The sequence below is a fragment of the Dermochelys coriacea genome, chromosome 25 (assembly GCF_009764565.3).
Source record: "Dermochelys coriacea isolate rDerCor1 chromosome 25, rDerCor1.pri.v4, whole genome shotgun sequence".
Taxonomy (NCBI): domain Eukaryota; kingdom Metazoa; phylum Chordata; order Testudines; family Dermochelyidae; genus Dermochelys; species Dermochelys coriacea.
The window spans coordinates 463,623-481,063 of record NC_050092.1 but is presented as its reverse complement, the minus strand read 5'-3'; the positions used below and the strand labels follow the sequence as shown (position 1 = coordinate 481,063).

General features: G+C 49.6%; 1 protein-coding gene across 1 annotated transcript in view; it reads right to left on the bottom strand.

The window, feature by feature from the left end:
- The window catches only part of TMPRSS9 (transmembrane serine protease 9), an 85,838-nt gene that overhangs the window by 13,439 nt on the left and 54,958 nt on the right, over positions 1-17,441 (bottom strand). Inside the window, exons 8-11 of the mRNA XM_043502850.1 lie at positions 6,270-6,441; positions 5,277-5,551; positions 3,451-3,587; positions 868-1,195 (exon numbers count right to left, since the gene is read on the bottom strand). Of these exons, the coding sequence (XP_043358785.1) occupies positions 868-1,195; positions 3,451-3,587; positions 5,277-5,551; positions 6,270-6,441 (912 nt within the window). The remainder of the gene's footprint in view (positions 1-867; positions 1,196-3,450; positions 3,588-5,276; positions 5,552-6,269; positions 6,442-17,441) is intronic.

Here is a 17,441-nt window from a genome sequence, read left to right as displayed (position 1 = left end):
CCAAGTCAGGGACATTTATCCAAGTCCTTCCTGCCAAGCTTGCTGTTTCCACCAACAGGTGCCCCGCTCCCCCAGGAGGTGCCCAGGTATAGCCACCCATGGTCATCTCCAGGGCTTCTGCCTGCTTTCATCAGGACCCTCAAGATCCTCCGTTCTCAGCAGCAGTGTGCTTTAATGGGGCTCAGAGTCACTAGGGCCTGCACTTCAGTGACCCCTCATCCCCACGAGCCTCCACCAAACGCCTGAAACTGGAGGAACACCCAAAATCTACCTCCTTCCCCAGAGGAGGGGTGACCGAGAACCAGGTGCCATGAGCTGACAAACACAGGCTGGCTTCCGGAGCTTGCCCTGCCCCCTGGCCTTTGTGGGGTTGAAGGACTCTCCTTGGGTGCAGAAGTAGGCTTTGAACTGCCAGGAGATCTTTGAGTGGCAAAGGACAGCGAGGGCCTTGGGAGCAAGCACAGCTGTGTGCAATTCTGCTACCTCAGCCACTGTGCTCAGGGCACGGAGAGAATTCCTGGTGTTTCCCCAGGGTAAGGGCTGGCAGTAACACTGCCAAGAACCCAACACACCTGCAGCTTGATTTAGTTGGGGATTGGTCCTACTTTGAGCAGGGGGTTGAACTAGGTGACCTCCTGAGGTCCCTTCCAACCCTGATATTCTATGATTCAAGCTGTGAAGAACCTGATCTTCAGAGTGCAAAATGTGCACAAAACTTCCCAGCAGAGGCTGTGCTTTGTGTTTGAGGCTCATGTGGGCCATGCTGGACACAATAGAAAAGGCTGTTTCATTTCAGTGGAAAGGCAGAGCCCTGAACTTCAGGCCTGGGAAGCTCATTGTAACTAGACAGCCCGACCCTCCCAGCACCTTGCAGCCAAGAAGCAGTGGCTGGCTTGCTGGCAGTGGGTACTGATAAGGTGGTGGACACAGGTCTGTGTTTGCTCATGGTGCTGTTGCTGATCCCCTCCATGGTGGCAGCATCACCGTTTGTGCTGGAAAGTGTCGCTGGGACGGTGAGGGCTGCAGGTGTGGGGAAGGTGGAGATAGCATCAAGGATCCAGTCTCGGAGTTTGGTCACTCGGGCATAGACCCCAGGCCGCTTGGCTTCTGCACAGCCAATTCCCCAGCTCACGATACCGGCCAGGAAAAACTTGCCAGATGGCTCTTCACAAACCAAGGGGCCACCAGAGTCACCCTGCAAGAGACAAAAAGCATGCATCACCAGAGTCAGGGGCCAACTCCAGACTGGGCACCATACACTTCGCCTCCCAGCACTTCGCTCTGTGTCCTAACCTGGTGTGCAGCATTGCTGCGTGCTGCTAAAGAGTTGCTGTGTCCCACTCCACAGCTGGCTGCATTTCAGGGGTGAGTGAAGGATCCCAAATCTGTAATGTCTTTTGGGATCTGCCTGGATGAAACACGTAACTAGTGCCGATGAAGTGAGCTGTAGCTCACGAAAGCTTATGCTCAAATAAATTTGTTAGTCTCTAAGGTGCCACAAGTCCTCCTTTTCTTTTTGTAACTAGTGGAGACACTTAGCTGCCAAGTGGCCTCTCAGATGGCTAGCCTTAAATCTCAGTCCTTGCTGCCCATCAATGGGGAAATCACCTTTCCAGTGATCTAGTCAATAGCCTCCAGCTCTTAATAGTCTCCTTATTAATGAGACTGACCATCAAGTCTTAGGTCAACCTTCATTTTCCTCACTGGGCCCAGTGCTCCTCCTGGCGGTTACTCATCTGGGCTGTGTACAGAGCACGTGTCTGAGGCTTTCCTGAGCACCGGCGTTTCATCGGTTTGCACTAAGCTTGCAGAGTTGGTCTTTGACTTTGTTCTTATAAAGCCCCAACAATGGCCCTGCTATGTGATTGCTGGGCAGATGCACGGAGCAGTCAAGCTACTAAATTACAAAGATTACATTCCAACCTCAAGCCTTTTGCAGCCCATCTAGGCTCTGACACTGCACCCATCCCCAAGGTATCTGAGAGCCTCTCAAAGCTATCCCGTGCTGCAAAGATCTGTCTTCCTCTAGGCTGTTCCTAGGGATGGCTGTGGGCTTGCGGGTGGGCTGTGACTGTGTGCGGGTCAGGCTGCAGGAGTGGTCTGGGCAGTTTGCTGTGCCTAGGCTGAGGGGTTTGCTGCAGAATTAAAGGTCTTTTTCCCTTAATGGATTTTCATGTTTTGTTACATTTTCTGGTTGGTTTTCTCTTTGCCTTCCACGTGGCACATGATGATATTTCCCTCGTGCCTATGGTCCTAGCACTGAGCAAGGAGCATTTAGGCTACTTCTTTGTGGGTGTCCCAGCAGCACCCCTGATGCCAGTCCTGCTTCCAGGAGAGGCAGAGCAAAAGCCCCTGAAGAGTGGCTTTGGTTTGATTTGCACCATCTCGGCAGCAAACGTGTGTTTCCCAAGCATGGAGACTTAGAATTGGCAGGTTGAGTCTTTGCAGTTACTAGCTCCTTGCCCTGACATATGGGCTTCCATCCAGAGGCCTCTGAACCATTCACTAACAGGAATGAATTAATCCTGGCAACCGGCCCGTCCCCCAGCAAGGCAGCTCGGTGCCAGGATTTTAGTTTCAGACATGGGGAAACGGGGACAGAGATGTTAGCTGATTTGCTCAAGGACATGTAGCAAAAATCAGTCGCAGAGCCAGGAGGAAAATGCAGGAAAATTCCTGACTCCACTTGCCCTGCTCCAGCCACTGCCTGATAAATCCCTGCCTTAATTTGCTTTTAAAGAAGCAAGATCTGCCATGGCCCATCCTGTGCAGCTGCAGACAGGGCTGGATTAAACCATTGCTGGGCACTAGGCAGACACTGGGCCCTACCCTCTCAGAGGAATAACAACAAACAGCTGCTCGAAACAATCATTTGCACTTGCTCCAACATACCCAGGGGCTGCTCAAGACAACCTACCACCTTAGGTAAAACTTCTCCCTGTCGTGCCCTGGTGCCCCCAGAACAGAGGTTCTCAGTCACTGGGGTGTGCTGCCTGGCGGGGACACGGACTTTCTGAGGGGCACAGCAAGCCTTCTGGTGGTATGGTGTTTTTGCTGGAAGGGGAGGGGCTAGTGCTCAGGTCTGGCCTGGCCACCCGTCATGTGGACTGAAGGGCTGCTGAGCCACGTTTGTATGAGTGGCATTGCAACTCTTTGAGGTTTCGCCCAGGAATGTGGACCCTAAGCACATGCCTAGTTTGCCTGTGTGTTCATCCAGCCTTTGCAAAGGAGGGCGCTGGTGGCTGCTCAGAGCTCACCCCATCGGGGCAGACAGATGCAGCTGGCTAGTGTAACAAGTGCCAGAGCCTTTAGCTGGGCAGGGGGCTGTAACGGGCCGCTTGCAGGGGCTGTGAGTGTGACTGGAAGGGAACAAGCCCCTGCCCTGGCAGCATCTCTGGGAGTGAATGCCCACATCAGCGCTGCCCAGTGCTGAGAGAGGCCCCTCCTCACCTGGCAGGAGTCGATCTTCCCCTCCAGGTAGCCGGCGCACATCATCCTGTCAGTCAGGGTGTGGCTGTACAGACTGGCGCATAGGGCCTGGTCCAGCAGCTCCACTGTCGCCTTCTGCAAGGTCTCTGGTTTCACCACTCGTGGGAAGAGACAAGGCAATAAATTTGATCCACCTGTTGGGCCAACGGCCCCGAGCCCCCGGACCCCCTCCTCCCTGCAGAATCAGCCCCACACCAGCCACACACCGAGCGGCTGGATTGGGAGCTGCCAGCACAGGAGCCAGACACCACAACCCCGTGGTTGGGCAGACTGTGGATCCCGCCTGTGCTTCTGCACAATCAAACGCCCCCCTGGCCCTTCTTGGGTGTGCCCCCTCCTGCCTCCCCTGCCCTTCACAGGATTTCACCCAGCTCTTCTCAGGGTGTGTCCCTCCCTCCCCTGCTCTTCTCAGGGTCTCCACAGCTCTTCTCAGAGTGTGCCCCTCCGTACCCCCCTTCTCAGGGTGCCCCGCCCTTCACAGGATGTGTACCTAGGGTTTCCAGGCGTCAAGTTTTCAACCAGAATGCCCAGTCGAAAAGGGACCCTGGCGGCTCCGGTCGGCGCTGCTGAATGGGCCGTTAAAAATCCGGTCGGCAGCACAGCGAGGGTCTGGGGCTAAGGCAGGCTCCCAGGCTCCACTCGCTGTCCCTGCCCCTTGTGCTGGCTCTGCAGTTCCCACTGGCTGAGAACAGTGACCAGTGGAAGCTGCAGGGATGGCGCCCGCAGGCATGAGGGCTGCGCGCGGAGCCTCCCTGGCCGCCCATGCACCTAGGGGCTGCAGGGACCTGACGGCCAATTCCTGGGAGCCGCGGTAAGCACCGCTAGGACCCCGCACTCTGAATCCCCTCCCACACCGCAACCCCCTGCCCCAGCCCGGAGTCCCATCCTGCACCCAAACTCCCTTCCAGAGCTTGCACACCCCAACCTCTTGCCCCAGCCCTGAGTCCCCTCCTGTACCCCAAACCCCTCATGCCCAGCCCCACCCCCTAGCCAGAGCCCTCACCCTCCCGCACCCCCTGCCCCAGCCTTGAGCCCCCTCCTGTACCCCAAGCCCCTCAACCCCAGCCCCACCCCCCAGCCCTGACCCCCCTCCTACACCCCTACCCCCTCATCCTCAGCCCCACCCAGAGCCCACATCCCCCAGCCGGAGCCTGCACCCCCTCCTGCACTCCAAACCCCTTGGCCCCAGTCTGGAGCTCCCTCCTGCACCCCAAGCCACTCATCACCAGCGCCCACACCCCCAGCCAGAGTCCTCACACACCACACCCCAACCCTCTGCCCCAGCCTGGTGAAAATGAGTGAGGGTGGGGGAGAGCAAGCAACGGAGGGAGGGGGGGATGGAGCAAGGAGGGGTGGGGCCTCAGGGAAGGGGTGTTCTGTTTAGTGCAATTAGAGAGTTGGCAACCCTATGTGGACCCTCTCCCCTCTGGCTCTTCTTGGGGTGTGCCTCACCCCTCCATCCCCCCTTCCTTCTTAAGATTACTCCCCACGCACAGCCCTTCTCAGGGTATTCCCCAACCCTTCTTGGGGTGTGCCCTGCCCCCTCCCTGACCCTTCACAGGGTGTACCTCCTCATCCCTCAGGATTCCTCCATACTCACAGCCCTTCTCAGGGTCCCTCCAGCCCTTCTTGGGGTATGCCCCCTTACTCCCCACCCCCGGCTCTGCTCATGATGTGCCCCCCTGGCTTTTCTTGGGTTCCCCTACCTCTGGCCCTTCTCAGGAGTCCCCACTCTCTCCTCTCCCCTCCCGTTCTTGGGTGCCCCACCCCAAGGAGGCACTGCTTACAGAAGTCTTCCTTGAGATAACCCCAGCCAGAGATGAGGCACTTCCTGCCGGCCAGGAAGCGGTGGCCAGGGCCTGGCAGGCACGCAGGCTGGATATACTTATTAAAGGGCACGGGGCTGTCGAGCTCCAGCACAGCCACATCGAAGTCTGCAGTGTCGGTGTTGTAGGAGGGGTGTGGGATAATGCGGCCCACGCCAGCTTTCACGGTACTGCTGTCTGAGCCACTGAGGGAGATGGTTCCCATGTAGGCGGCCCAGACTGCTGGGTCCTGAAACCTGAAATGCACAGACATGTGTGATCCCTTCCAGGCTGCCCCTGCACAGCCACTGTGCGTTTCGAAGGTGAGGCCTGGCAGTAGAGGAGGCTGCTGGGCCTTGACCTCAGGTGAGCCACAGCCATCGTGACACATGCCCCGCCATGTGTCCTGGTGCCCTGCCCTCATGGCACAGCATGTCCCCATGGTGCTGACATGCCAGGCTGCATGGGCTCAGAATGGCTGAAGTTGGGCTGTGGCCCTAGGGCCAGGGTCAGATTTACACCTAACACACCCCTAGGCACAGCATCCTCAGCACCCCCCCCCGCCCCCCCGACTACAGCTGACCTTCATGTAGGGCAGTTTTAGAGAGGGAAGGCGCCCCTAGAATGCTGGTGCCCATCGGCCCGTGCCTACAGTGCCGGATAGGAAATCCGTCCCTGCCTAGCCAGCACAGCAGGAAGCAGGATTCCCAGCTGAGATGTGGCAAGAGGCTGAACATGAGGCTAGAGCAGTGGTTCTCTACCTGCGGGCTGCTTGCGGCCCAATCCCATGAGGCGTCTTCAGAGCCCTACAGGTAGTATATATAGTGTGTGGATGCAGCCTCCATAACACATAGAGAGCCGCGTATGTGACCCACGATGGTAAACAGGTTGAGAAACACCAGGCTAGAGGGCACCCTGATCTTGGCTCTGCCCATGGGAAGGGGGACAGGGAAGGTGCCATGGCCGGGGCCGTACTCGTTGAAGCAGTGAGCTGCAGACACCAGCCACTTCTCAGTGAGGATAGTTGCACCACAGAAGTGTTCGTTGTTCTCCCTCAGGCTGACTTGCCATGGGAACTCCCCTCTGGAGGCCTCGGTGCCACCCACGATTCTGTGGGCTGTCTGCATGGTGGGGCGGCTCCCACAGTCTGAAAGGCAGAAGAGACGTTGTGTGAGCCCTGCAAACTCCTTCATTCCAGTCACGGGTACAGACAGAGGCAGGTGGGTGCTGCAAACCTGCCCCAGCAGCCTTCGCTGAGGTTGGGGACGGATTCATTTCAGCAGAGCATATACCCATGGTCCTGCCTGCTGAATGCCCCGGAGAGCGAGGCCACGGCCTGGAATGCCACAAATGGAGCAGATTTTAAATTACTCTTGGAGTAGATCTAGGAGGCCACAGGACTGGTGAGGACCCATGTAGTGAGGACGTGCGAACACCCACAGAATGAGGAGGGATGAGGACCCACACAGCAGGGACGGGTTGCCAGGTACCTGGTTTTCTACTGGAAAACCCAGTCGAAAAGGGGACTTGGCAGTGTCCTATCAGATGTACTGACTGGACACCAAAATTCTGTTGCCACGGGCACAGGCTGGGGGAGGTGCCAGGTCATCAACCCAGTCCAGACCCTGGTCTCCAGGGCCATCTCCTACCTGCATCTCATGGACAGGCAGACTCTGCATCAGGCTGCAGCTCTGGATCAGAGGGAGCCCAGCTGGGGGGCGGGAGAGGGAGGTGGAGAGGATTCAGCTACAAGGAATGGGGTGTGGGGAGAGTAGCAAGTGAAGGAGGAGCAGGGAGAAAAGCAAACAGGGGGGCAAGGCCTTCGGGGAAGAGGCAGAGCAGGGGTGGAGTCTCAAGGGAAGGGGAGTCCTGTTGTCAGCCGTTAGAAAGCTGGCAACCCTAGCAGGAACAGGCAAGGCCCCACACAGTGGTACATATGATTTGTGAACAGTTTCCTCACCAGAAACCAGCGTTCATTACAGTCATCCAATCAGGGAATGGAATCATATCACAAGATCTGTGTCCAGTAAAAAACAACCAAAAAAGCTTGAATATCCCTCAGTGACCAGCTGGCAAATGAGCCTAGCCCAAGGTGCAATGACAGGGAAGAACGTGGAATGAGTTTCAACTCCGTTGCCTGTGATTTCACAAGAACAGTCATACTGTGTCAGACCAATGGAGCCCAGTAGCCTATCTTCCAACAGTGGCCAGTTCCAGATAGTTGGGAGGAAATGAACAGAACAGGGCAATTATCGAGTGATCCATCCTCTGCTGACCAGTCCAAGCTTCTAGCAGTTGGAGGTTTAGGGACACTTAGATCATAGAATCATAGAATATCAGGGTTGGAAGGGACTTCAGGAGATCATCTAGTCCAATCCCCTGCTCAAAGCAGAACCAATCCCCAACTAAATCATCCCAGCCAGGGCTTTGTCAAGCCTGACCTTAAAAACTTCTAAGGAAGGCGATTCCACCACCTCCCTAAGTAACGCATTCCAGTGCTTCACCACCCTCCTAGTGAAAAAGTTTTTCCTAATATCCAACTAAACCTCCCCCACTGCAACTTGAGACCATTACTCCTCGTTCTGTCATCTGCTACCACTGAGAACAGTCTAGATCCATCCTCTTTGGAACCCCCTTTCAGGTAGTTGAAAGCAGCTATCAAATCCCCCCTCATTCTTCTCTTCCACAGACTAAACAATCCCAGTTCCCTCAGCCTCTCCTCATAAGTCATGTGTTCCAGTCCCCTAATCATTTTTGTTGCACTTCTCCCAATTCTAATATATTCTTTTTGAGATGGGGCAATCAGAACTGTGTAAAGTGTTCAAGGGGTGGGTGTCCCATGGATTTATATAGTGGCATTGTGATATTTTCTGTTTTATTATCTATCCCTCTCCTAATGTTCCCTAACATTGTTAGCTTTTTTGCTTGCTGCTGCACATTGAATGGATATTTTCAGAGAACTATCCATGATGATTCTAAGAGCTCTTTCTAGAATGGTAGCAGCTAATTTAGACCCCCATCATTTTGTATGTATAGTTGGGATTATATTTTCCAATATGCTTTACTTTGTATTTATCAACACTGCATTTCATCTATCATTTTGTCACTCAAGTCACCTGGTTTACTGAGATCCCTTTGTAACTCTTTGCAGTCAGCTTTGGACTTAACTGTATTGAGTAATTTTGTACTGTCTGCAAATGTGGCACCTCACTATTTACATTCTTTTCCAAATCATATATAAATATGTTGAGCAGCACAGGTCCCAGTACAGATTTTTAGGGGACCCCACTGTTTATCTCTCTCCATTGTGAAAACTGACCATTTATTCCTATCCTTTGTTTCCTGTCTTTTAACCAGTTACAGATCCAGGAGAGGACCTTTCCTTTTATCCCATTACTATTTACTTTGCTTAAGAGTCTTTGGTATGGGACCTTATCAAAGTCAAGTACACTATATTGACTGGATCACCTTTGTCTACATGTTTGTTGACACTCCCAAAGAATTTAATAGATTGGTAAAACACGATTTCCCTCTAAAAAAAGCTGTGTTGACTCTTCCCCAATAAATTGTGTCCATCAGTATTTCTGATAATTCTCAAAAAGAAAAGGAGTACTTGTGGCATCTTAGAGACTAACAAATTTATTTGAGCATAAGCTTTCGTGAGCTACAGCTCACTTCATTGGATGCATTCACTGTAGTTTCGGAAAGAAACGGATAAGTGAATGGATTGGTTACTATGAAACTGGGAGACCACCTTTGGTAGAAATTTTAGATGTAGATGTAAGGAGACTTTATTCTTGTAGAATATGGTGAATTGTGGATCCACCATCATAGCTCCAAGTTCACCGGACTCTTCTCACTAAAGTGATAGCAACAAGGAAGGCGACTTTCATGGAGAGGAGGGACATGGAGCAAGATGCCAGTGGTTCAAAGGGTTTGTGTGTTAATACTTATAGTATTAGTTTCAGGCCCCATTGAGGTGTGATCGTTTGGAAAGGTGGGATGGTTCTTAGAATCATAGAACCATAGAATCGTAGGACTGGCAAGGACCTCAAGAGGACGTCTAGTCCAGTCCCCTGCATTTATGTCAGGGTTAAGTATTATCTAGACCCATCCCTGACAGGTGTTTGTCCAACCTGCTCTTAACATCTCCAATGATGGAGATTCCACAACCTTCCTAGGTAATTTGTTCCAGTGCTTAACCACCCTGACAGTTAGGAAGTTTTTCCTAATGTCCAACCTAAACCTCCCTTGCTGCAATTTAAGCCCATTGCTTCTTGTCCTGTCCTCAGAGGTTAAGAACAACAATTTTTCTCCCTCTTCCTTATAACAACCTTTTATGTACTTGAAAACTGTTATGTCCCCTCTCAGTCTTCTCTTTTCCAGACAAAACAAATCCAGTTTTTTTTCAATCTTCCCTCATAGGTCATGTTTTCTACACCTTTAATCATTTTTGTTGCTCTTCTCTGGACTTTCTCCAATTTGTCCACATCTTTCCTGAAATATGGTACCCAGAACTGGACACAATACTCCAGTTCAGGCCTAATCATCGCAGAGTACAGCGGAAGAATTACTTCTCGTGTCTTGCTTACAACACTCCTGCTAATGCATCCCAGAATGATGTTTGCTTTTTTTGCAACAGTGTTACATTGTTGACACATATTTAGCTTATGGTCCACTATGACCCCCAGATCCCTTTCCGCAGTACTCCTTCCTAGGCAGTCATTTCCCATTTTGTATGTGTGCAACTGATTGTTCCTTCCTAAGTGGAGTACTTTGCATTTGTCCTTATTGAATTTCATCCTATTGACTTCAGACCATTTCTCCAGTTTGTCCAGATCATTTTGAATTATACTACTATCCTCCAAAGTACTTGCAACCCCTCCCAGCTTGGTATCATCCACAAAATTTATAAGTATACTCTCTATAGCATTATCTAAATCATTGATGAAGATATTGAATAGAACTGGAACCAGAACTGATCCCTGCAGGACCCCACCTGTTATGCCCTTCCAGCATGACTGTGAACCATGGATAACTATTCTCTGGGAACGGTTTTCCAACCAGTTTTGCACCCATCATATAGTAGCTCCATCTAGGTTGCATTTTCCTAGTTTGTTTAGGAGAAGGTCATGCAAGTCAGTATTAAAAGCTTTACTAAAGTCAAGATATACCACATCTACTACTTCCCCCTATCCAGAATGCTTGTTACCCTGTCAAAGAAAGCTATTAGATTGGTGTGACATGATTTGTTCTTGACAAATCCATGCTGATTGTTACTTATCACCTTATTATCGTCTAGATGTTTGCAAATTGATTGCTTAATTATTTGCTCCATTATCTTTCCAGGTACAGAAGTTAAGCTGACTGCTCTGTAATTCCCCGGGTTGTCCTTATTTCCCTTTTTATAGAAGGGCACTATATTTGCCTTTTTCCAGTCTCCTGGAATCTCTCCCATCTTCCATGACTTTTCAAAGATAATCACTAATGACTCAGATATCTCCTTAGTCAGCTCCTTGAGTATTCTAGGATGCATTTCATCAGGCCCTGGTGACTTGAAGACATCTAACTTTTTGAGAAAGAAACAGATTTTTTGGACAAAGGAAAAGCAGTGGATCTAATTTACCCAGATTTCAGTAAGGTGTTTGATACCGTGCCACATGGGGAATTATTAGTTAAATTGGAAAAGATTGAAAGGTGGATAAGGAATTGGTTAAAGGGGAGACTACAACGGGTCCTACTGAAAGGAGAACTGTCAGGCTGGAGGGAGGTTACTAGTGGAGTTCCTCAGGGATCAGTTTTGGGACCAATCTTATTTAATCTTTTTATTACTGACCTCGGCACAAAAAGTGAGAGTGTGCTAATAAAGTTTGCAGATGACACAAAGTTGGGAGGTATTGCCAATTCAGAGAAGGATCGGGATATCATACAGGAGGATCTGGATGACCTTGTAAACTGGAGTAATAGTAATAGGATGAAATTTAATAGTGAGAAGTGTAAGGTTATACATTTAGGGATTAATAACAAGAATTTTAGTTATAAGCTGGGGACGCATCAATTAGAAGTAACGGAGGAGGAGAAGGACCTTGGAGTATTGGTTGATCATAGGATGACTATGAGCTGCCAATGTGATATGGCTGTGAAAAAAGCTAATGCGGTTTTGGGATGCATCAGGAGAGGTATTTCCAGCAGGTATAAGGAAGTTTTAGTACCGTTATACAAGGCACTAGTGAGACCTCACCTGGAATACTGTGTGCAGTTTTGGTCTCCCATGTTTAAAAAGGATGAATTCAAACTGGAAGAGGTACAGAGAAGAGCTACTAGGATGATCCGAGGAATGGAAAACTTGTCTTATGAAAGGAGACAAGGAGCTTGGATTGTTTAGCCTAACTAAAAGAAGGTTGAGGGGAGATATGATTGCTCTCTATAAATATATCAGAGGGAGAGGAATTATTTAAGCTCAGTACCAATGTGGACACAAGAACAAATGGGTATAAACTGGCCACCAGGAAGTTTAGACTGAAATTAGACGAAGCTTTCTAACCCTCAGAGGAGTGAAGTTCTGGAATAGCCTTCCAAGGGAAGCAGTGGGGGCAAAAGATCTATCTGGCTTTAAGACTAAACTCGATAAGTTTATGAAGGAGATGGTATGATGGGATAATGTGATTTTGGTAATTAATTGCTCTTTAAATATTTATAGTAAATAGGCCTAATCCCCTGAGATGGGATATTAGGTGGGTGGGGTCTGAGTTACCCAGGAAAGAATTTTCTGTAGTATCTGGCTGGTGAATCTTGCCCATATGCTCAGGGTTTAGCTGATTGCCATATTTGGGGTCAGGAAGGAATTTTCCTCCAGGGCAGATTGGAGAGGCCCTGGAGGTTTTTCACCTTCCTCTGTAGCATGGGGCTCGGGTCACTTGAGGAAGGATTCTCTGCTCCTTGAAGTCTTTAAACCATGATTTGAGGACTTCAATAGCTCAGACATAGGTGAGGTTTTTCGTAGGAGTGGGTGGGTGAGATTCTGTGGCCTGCGTTGTGCAGGAGGTCAGACTAGATGATCAGAATGGTCCCTTCTGACCTTAGTACCTATGAATCTATGAAACTTGTCTAAGAAATTTTTAACTTGTTCTTTTCCTATATTAGCCTCTGATCCTACCTCATTTTCACAGGCATTCACTATGTTAGATGTCCAATCACCACCAACCTTCTTGGTGAAACCCAAAACAAAGAAATCATTAAGTACCTCTGTCATTTCCACATTTTCTGTTATTATTTCCCACCCCACAATCCCACATGGACCTACCCTGTCCTTGGTCTTCCTCTTGCTTCTAATGTGTTTGTAGAATGTTTGCTTGTTACCCTTTATATCTCTAGCTAGTTTGATCTCGTTTTGTGCCTTGGCTTTTCTAATTTTGTCCCTACATACTTGTGTTATTTGTTTATATTCATCCTATGTAATTTGACCTAGTTTCCACTTTTTGTAGGACTCTTTTTATTTTTAGATCATTGAAGATCTCCTGGTTAAGCGAGGGTGGTCTCTTGCCATACTTCCTATCTTTCCCCTATGCAGTGGGATAGTTTGCTCTTGTGCCCTTAATAATGTCTCTTTGAAAAACAGCCAACTGTCTTCTATTGTTTTTCCCCTTAGACTTGCTTACCATGGGATCTAACCTACCAACTCCCTCAGTTTGCTAGTCTGCCTTCTTGAAATCCATTGTCTTTATTTTGCTGTTCTCCCTCCTACCATTCCTTAGAATCATGAACTCTACCCTTTCATGATCACTTTCACCCAAGCTGCCTTCCACTTTCAAACTCTCAACCAGCTCCTCCCCATTTGTCAAAATCTAATCTAGAACCGCCTCTCTCCTAATAGCTTTCTCCATCTTCTGAAATAAATTTTTTTCTTCAATACATTCCAAGAACTTGTTGGATAATCTGTGCCTTGCTGTGTTATTTTCCCAACAGATATCTGAGTTGTTGAAGTCCCCCATCATCACCACGTCCTGGGCTTTGAATGATTTTGTTAATTGTTTTAAAAAAGCCTCATCCACTTCTTCCTGGTTAGCTGGTCTATAGTGGACTCCATTATATCATCACCCTTGTTTTTACCCTTTTTATCCTTACCCAGAAACTTTCAACAAGTCTGTCTCTTATTTCCATCTCAACCTCAGTCCAAGTGTGTACATTTTTAATATATAAGGCAACACCTCCTCCCTTTTTTCCCTGCCTGTCCTTCCTGAGCAAGCTGTATCCTTCTATACCAATATTCCAGTCATGTGTATTATCCCACTAAGTCTCTGTGGTGCCAACTACGTCATAATTGTGTTTATTTACTAGCATTTCAAGTTTTTCCTGCTTATTCCCCATTAGAATACAGACATCTAAGATACTGATTTGATTCCCCTGCACACTTCTGTCTTGTCTCTCCCTTATCCCTGCTATAACAGCCCATGCTCCCTGCCCAAATTCCAACCCTTCTCCCAGGTCTCCGTGTTTTTGACTTACCTGTGGGCTTTGGTCACCTGCCCCCTTTGAACCTAGTTTAAAGCCCTCCTCACGAGGTTAGCCAGTCTGTATCCAAATATGCTCTTCCCCTTCCTCAATAGGTGGACCCCATCTCTGCTTAGCAGTCCTTCTTCCTGGAACAGCATCCCATGGTCCGGGAAGCTGAAGCCTTCCTGGCAACACTTAGAATGCCTTTCCAAAATCTAGCAGTTAGCAGGTGTGTAAAAACAGAGTAACCCTCTGTAGGAGGATGGAACACGCTAATCACTACTAGGTGGACTTGCAAAGTGCCGAGGGTGAGATCCAATGTCTTTAAGGATAGAATGTAGTCCAGGATTAGGGGAATCTTTGCAGTATCTGGTATAACACCTTTCTGTTGTGCCCAAGATGAAAAGCATTTCTTCTTAGTCTGGTAACATTGTCTAGTGGAATCTTTCCTACTGTTCGAGAGAATGACTTGTACTGCCAAGGAACATGCCCGTTCTATGGCTGATGCCCATCCAAATACCATGCCCTGGGGCGTAGAAGTTGCAGCTCAGGATGCTTGATCCTGCCATTGTATTGAGTGAGAAGGTTGGGGGAATTCAGGATGGTAATCCGTGAATGGGATGACATGCACAGGAAATTGGGGAACCAGAATTGTCTGGGCCAGAAGAGGGCAATCAGAATGACTGTCACTTTTTCTTGTCGGATCTTGTGTGGCACCCAGGGTAGGAACAGTAGTGGAAGGAAGGAGTAGTTGTTGAATTGGCCAGACCAGGAGAGAAGGAGAGCATTGCCCTGGGAGCTGTAACCGAGGGATCCCCTGGAGCAATACCTGGTGCACTTGTTGTTTGTCTGACAGGTGAATAGATCTCTGGTTGGGGTTCCCCATTGTGTGAAGATGTTGAGTAGCACTTTATTGTGAATTTCCCACTCGTGGTTGATTGCAAAGTGTCTGCTGAGTGAGTCCGTGAGTAGATTCTGTGTCCCCAGAAGATAGGCTGTGGATAGGGTGATCTGGTTGCTGATGCACCAGTTCTAGAGATTGACTGCTTCTGCACATAGAGCGGTGGATTTCACTCCTCCTTGTTTGTTGATGTAGAAAACAGTAGTAGTGTTGTCTGACAGGATCAGGAAATTATGAGAGTGAATGAGTGGAAGGAAGAATTCACATGCCCTCATTACTGCTCAGAGTTCCAGAATATTGATGTACTTCCTGGATTCTTGAGATGTCCATGTCCCTTGTCATGTGGTCATCCATAGGGGTTCCCTAGCCTAGTAAGAACATGTCGGTGATGATAGTTTTGTCTGGGGATGAGGGAAGAAAGGGGACTCTCCTGCATTCATGATGTGGGTCTGTCCACCACAGGAGGGAGGATAGTACCTTGGCTAGGACTGTCAGCATTAGTTTCATAGAATGGCGGTTCAGTGATTATATGGACTGCAGCCATGTCTGAAGTCAACAAAGGTGAAATCTCACAAAGGGGACAATGTAAGTGCATGAGGCCATGTGGCCAAGTAGAGTCAGACAAGTCTTGGCCAGTATGCAAGGATTGTTCATAATGTGAGCTATCATGTCATGCATCTCCTGAAATCTGTCTGTGGGCAGGTATGCCTGTAGAGTTTAGGGTAGCCCTGATGAAGTCCAAAGATTGTGTGGGGTTGAGGATCAACTTTTTTACATTGACACTGAATACCAGAGAAGAAAGGCTGAGTATCATAGAAGTTGATGTGTGGGCTTCCTGGTGGGGCCTGGTGGCTAGGAGCCAGTGGTCAAGGTATGCAAAAACAAGGAGACCATAACATCTGATATGAGCTGCTACTATGGAAAATAATTTGATGAAGACTCTGGAAGTGGTAGCTATCCCAAAGGGTAGTACTCTGTATTGGAATGCTCTTTGGAACCAGGGCTGGAGCACCCACGGGGAAAAATTGGTGGGTGCTGTGCACCCATAGGCAGCCAAGCTCCCTACCCTGCCCCAGTTCACCTCTGCCTCCACCTCGAGAGTGCTGTGTCCCCATTTTTCCCCCTAGCTCCCAGTGCTCCCCACTGCGAAACAGCTGTTTCACGGCGGCAAGCACTGGGAGGGAGGGAAAACGCAGTGCGCGCGGGGAAGAGGTGGGGCTGGGGCAGGGATTTGGGGAAGGAGTCCAATAGGGGCAGGGAGGGGGAAGAGTTGGGGGGGGGACTTTGGGGGAAGGGGTTGGATGGGGGTGGGGCAGGGCTGGAGTCAGGGCAGGGCCAGGGGCGGGTCAAGCATCCACCAGCACCAGGAAAAGTTGGCGCCTATGGTTGAAGGCTGCTATCAAATCCCCCCTCATCCTTCTCTTCTGCAGAGTAAATAACTGTGAGGTGTTAGGCTCAGTGGTTGGAGCTCTCAAGCTCCCATCAAAAATATCTCTTTGCTTGTGGCTGGGCTTGAGATGTTGAAGCCTGAGAGGGGGGCCTGGGGAAGCGAGACCTTTGGACTTTTTGTCACGTGCATGGAGGTTCCTAGGGTCTCTGCTGGTAAAAGAGGTCTCTGCTGGAGACCTGTACCTCAGTGTGGACAACGGGTGGTGGAAGTTTCATTTTGGGGCAGGTGTTTAGATGACTGAAGAGCAAAGGATAGCTCTGGAGTATTTTAGAGTATGTAGAGACTCATCTGTCTTCTGGTTGAAGAGTTGGTACTCATCAAAAGGAAGGTCCTCGATGGTGTTCTGGACCTCCCTATGAAAACCAGACGCATGAAGCTAAGACTCTCTTTTCATCAGCCATGGCCCTGGAGGAAGTATCAGCCACATCCACTGTGGATTGGAGGTCAGTTCTGGCTATTTGCTTTCCTTCCTTGACAAGAGCTTGAGAGCAGGCACAGTCTTGCTGCGGAAGACTGTTAGCAAAGTCCTTGCACTCACTGTAATTCAGGAAGTCATATTTAGCTAGCAGTGCTTGACAATTGGCTGTCATGAATTGCAAACTGGAGGAACAGAAAACTTTTCTCCCCAGGAGATCTAGATGCTTTCCTTCCTTATCCACAGGCGTGGATCAAGGGTGTTGTTGTTTAGCCCTGTCTGCAGCAGCTGAACCACCAGTGAGTTCAGAACTGGGAGGGAGAATAGGAATTCTGAGCCTTTAGCTGGGACTTAGTAACACCTCTCCACTCCTTTAGGGGTAGCAATATGTGTAGTCGGGGTCTGCCACACAGTCCTGGCTGGCTCCAGTATGGCTTCGTTGATTGGCATTGCTCTTCTCATCAGTCCCAAAGTGTGGAGAATGTCCAGAAGCTTATGCTGGGAGTCTTGGATCTCTTCCAGTAGGATCTGGAGTTCCCCGATGACTCTCCATAAAAGATCTTGACATGGTCTGAAGTCATTTGGTGGGGAAGAGAATGATGCAGTAAAAGCTTTGTTCAGCAATGAGGATAGAAATCTAGCCAGCTCCAGCAGAACCACCAGAACTGGTGTATAAAATCCTTCCTCTGCCATCGGATTCGGAGACATGCTTGGTGGGGCCCCTGGGGAAAGCAGGTGGCAATTCCCTCGTGGATCAGGCAGGCTTCGAAGGAGGATACTGATCCCAGGTCACCCCATATGACCAATAGGCAGGATCAACTGGAGGTTTCAGGGGTTCCCACAGCATGGTGGCTCTGGGGAGGGTGAGGATGCTCCCATGGGCGTCCG